The sequence below is a fragment of the Entamoeba dispar genome, genomic scaffold (assembly GCF_000209125.1).
Source record: "Entamoeba dispar SAW760 scf_1105229458709 genomic scaffold, whole genome shotgun sequence".
In the NCBI taxonomy this organism is placed as follows: domain Eukaryota; phylum Evosea; order Mastigamoebida; family Endamoebidae; genus Entamoeba; species Entamoeba dispar.
In genome coordinates this window covers 1-2,478 of record NW_001853328.1, presented here as the reverse complement: position 1 = coordinate 2,478, position 2,478 = coordinate 1, and the positions used below count along the sequence as shown (strand labels likewise).

The following is a 2,478-nucleotide window of genomic DNA, read 5'->3' as shown; positions in this document are numbered from 1 at the left end:
TTAATTGTCTTAGTTATGTTATAGTGAAGGACATTCCTTCCATTATTTATAAGAAATATAAAAGCAGTTAATTAAGTATTAATAGAACTTGTGTCTATTGTTCCTGACTCAGTGGAGACTAATTTCGTTAATGAGTCTTCTTCAAGTAATTCTACAACATATGTTTGGTTGTGGTAGAATCAGTGTTCCACGACGTCCATCATGTTCCTAATTACAAGGTTTTTAATTTCTTTAGTACGTCAATTTCGATTTTTAATTCTTTAATTATTTTAATACTTTCTACATTTACTAGTTCATTTATCTAGATTACTATTGGAATTATTTTGACATCTCTTAATTTCTCTATTTTCATTATTCTATTCTTCATTTCTTTATTCTTATTTCTTTTCTTCTAGGCTCTTCTTCCACTGTTTATAACAAAAAAACTAAAAATAAAATAAGAATAAAATAAGAAAAAAGAAGACAATCGAATGTAGTCTTCGAAGTATTTCAAACTGAAAAAAGAAGAATGAACTTATATAGAGAACTAGCAATAAGAAACGATAAGGAAAGAATGAAGCTAGAATGTAATGAAATAATGATAACATCAATGTACTTTAATGATATTAATGATTTTATTAATTTAGAAATAGGAATTAAAAGATTTCAAGGAAATATGGAAAGATTTCATTTTAATCCAATTCCTTTAAATGAATATTCAAGAAAATTCTTTCCTAACATTGAAACATTTCATATTTATAATAGAAATAATGAGATATTTAATGATGGAAGAATATTTAAAAAAATAATATGGTATAAAGTAGAATATTCAACATATTTACAAGAAAAAGAATCCGGAAATATCTGTAAAAATATAGAATATACAGATAAAGATAAAGATAAGTATGGAACTACAATACCATCAGAAGTTAATTCACTTGGAAATTTTTGCTTTTATAGTTGTGCTTTATTAAAATCAATTAATATACCAACAAGAGTTACTAAAATAGGAGATGGTTGTTTTTGTAATTGTAAAGATTTAACATCAATCAACATGTCAACAAGAGTTACTAAAATAGGAGATGTATGCTTTGAAGGATGTGAGTTGTTAAGTAGTATTAATATTCCAAATTCAGTAAATGAAATAGGAAAGGATTGTTTTAAAAAATGTTCATCATTAACTGAACTTAATATGCAAAATATTTTATTCATTAGTAAAGATAAAATATTTGTTAATGAATATAATTTAGGATTTATTTACATTGATAATTTGAAAAGAATTAATGGAAAAGAAGTAGAAATAAGAAATATTAATGAATTTACTATTCCATCAACAGTTAATTGTTTTAAAGATAATTGTTTTAAAGAGTGCTATCAATTGTCATCAATTAATATTCCATCAACAGTGACTGAAATAGGAAAAGAGTCCTTTTATGGATGTACTTCATTAAATAGTATTAACATACCATCATCAATCAGTGAAATAAAAGACAGTTGTTTTTATGAATGTTCCTCATTAACTAATATTACTATACCATCATCAGTTAGTAAAATAAGTGAAAACTGTTTTGGTAGTTGTACGTCTTTACAATCAATTAATATACCAACAACAATTAGCGAATTAGGAATTAAATGTTTTATGGGATGTTCATCATTGACATCAGTTACTATACCAACAACAATTAGTAAATTAAAAAATAATTGTTTTAGTGGATGTAGGTCAATGAGTTCAATTGAAATACCATCATCAATTACTTCATTTGAAGATTATTGTTTTTTTGAATGTTCATCATTGAGTAATATTACTATACCATCAACAGTCAATAAATTAGGAAATTGGTGCTTTTATAAATGTTCATCATTAACAACAATTAATATACCATCAGTAGTTACTTATATAGGATATGGAAGTTTTTACGATTGCACTTCACTAACATCAATTAACATTCCGTCATCAATTAGAGACCTAAGAAATGACACTTTTAATAAATGCTATTCATTAAGTAATATTAATATTCCATCAAGAGTCAGTGCGTTAGGTGCAAATTGTTTTAAAGAATGTAGTTCATTGAAATCAATTAACATACCTTCAATTAATAAATTAGGTGATAAGTGTTTTTCTGAGTGTGTGTCATTAACATCAATTAATATTTCATCGTCATTTATTGAATTTGGATTTGGATGTTTTTATAGATGTGGATGTGAAGAAACTTTAAGAAAGAATAAAAGAATACCAACAGTGTCTTTTGAAGGTGGTGATAGAAAGATAGATAAAAATATAAGAATACTTAATTTAGAATAAAATGAATAAAACTATTTAAAAAAATGTTTTAAAAAGAATGAAAGAAATAATAAACGAAATGAAACAATAAGTAAATTCATAACAGAGAAAAATATGGTATTATTGTTTACAAACAATTCATAACGTTCATGAAAAGATAAATAAAAGTATCCCACTCAGTTAACACATAATAGATTAATGAAAAATTGGATGATATT

At 24.6% G+C, this 2,478-nt stretch overlaps 1 protein-coding gene across 1 annotated transcript, besides 3 other annotated features; it reads left to right on the top strand.

Moving 5' to 3' along the window:
* Positions 1–59: 59 nt before the first annotated feature.
* Positions 60–399: a repeat region.
* A 14-nt stretch (positions 400–413) lies between these two features.
* Positions 414–460: a microsatellite.
* Positions 461–508: 48 nt separating this feature from the next.
* Positions 509–2,281, top strand: EDI_203800 (uncharacterized protein; the record flags this gene model as incomplete). The annotated part of the gene is made up of 1 exon (XM_001734883.1): positions 509–2,281. The coding sequence occupies one exon, from the start codon at positions 509–511 to the stop codon at positions 2,279–2,281; it is 1,773 nt and encodes a 590-aa protein (XP_001734935.1).
* Positions 2,250–2,316: a sequence feature (AT_rich).
* Positions 2,317–2,478: the final 162 nt, after the last annotated feature.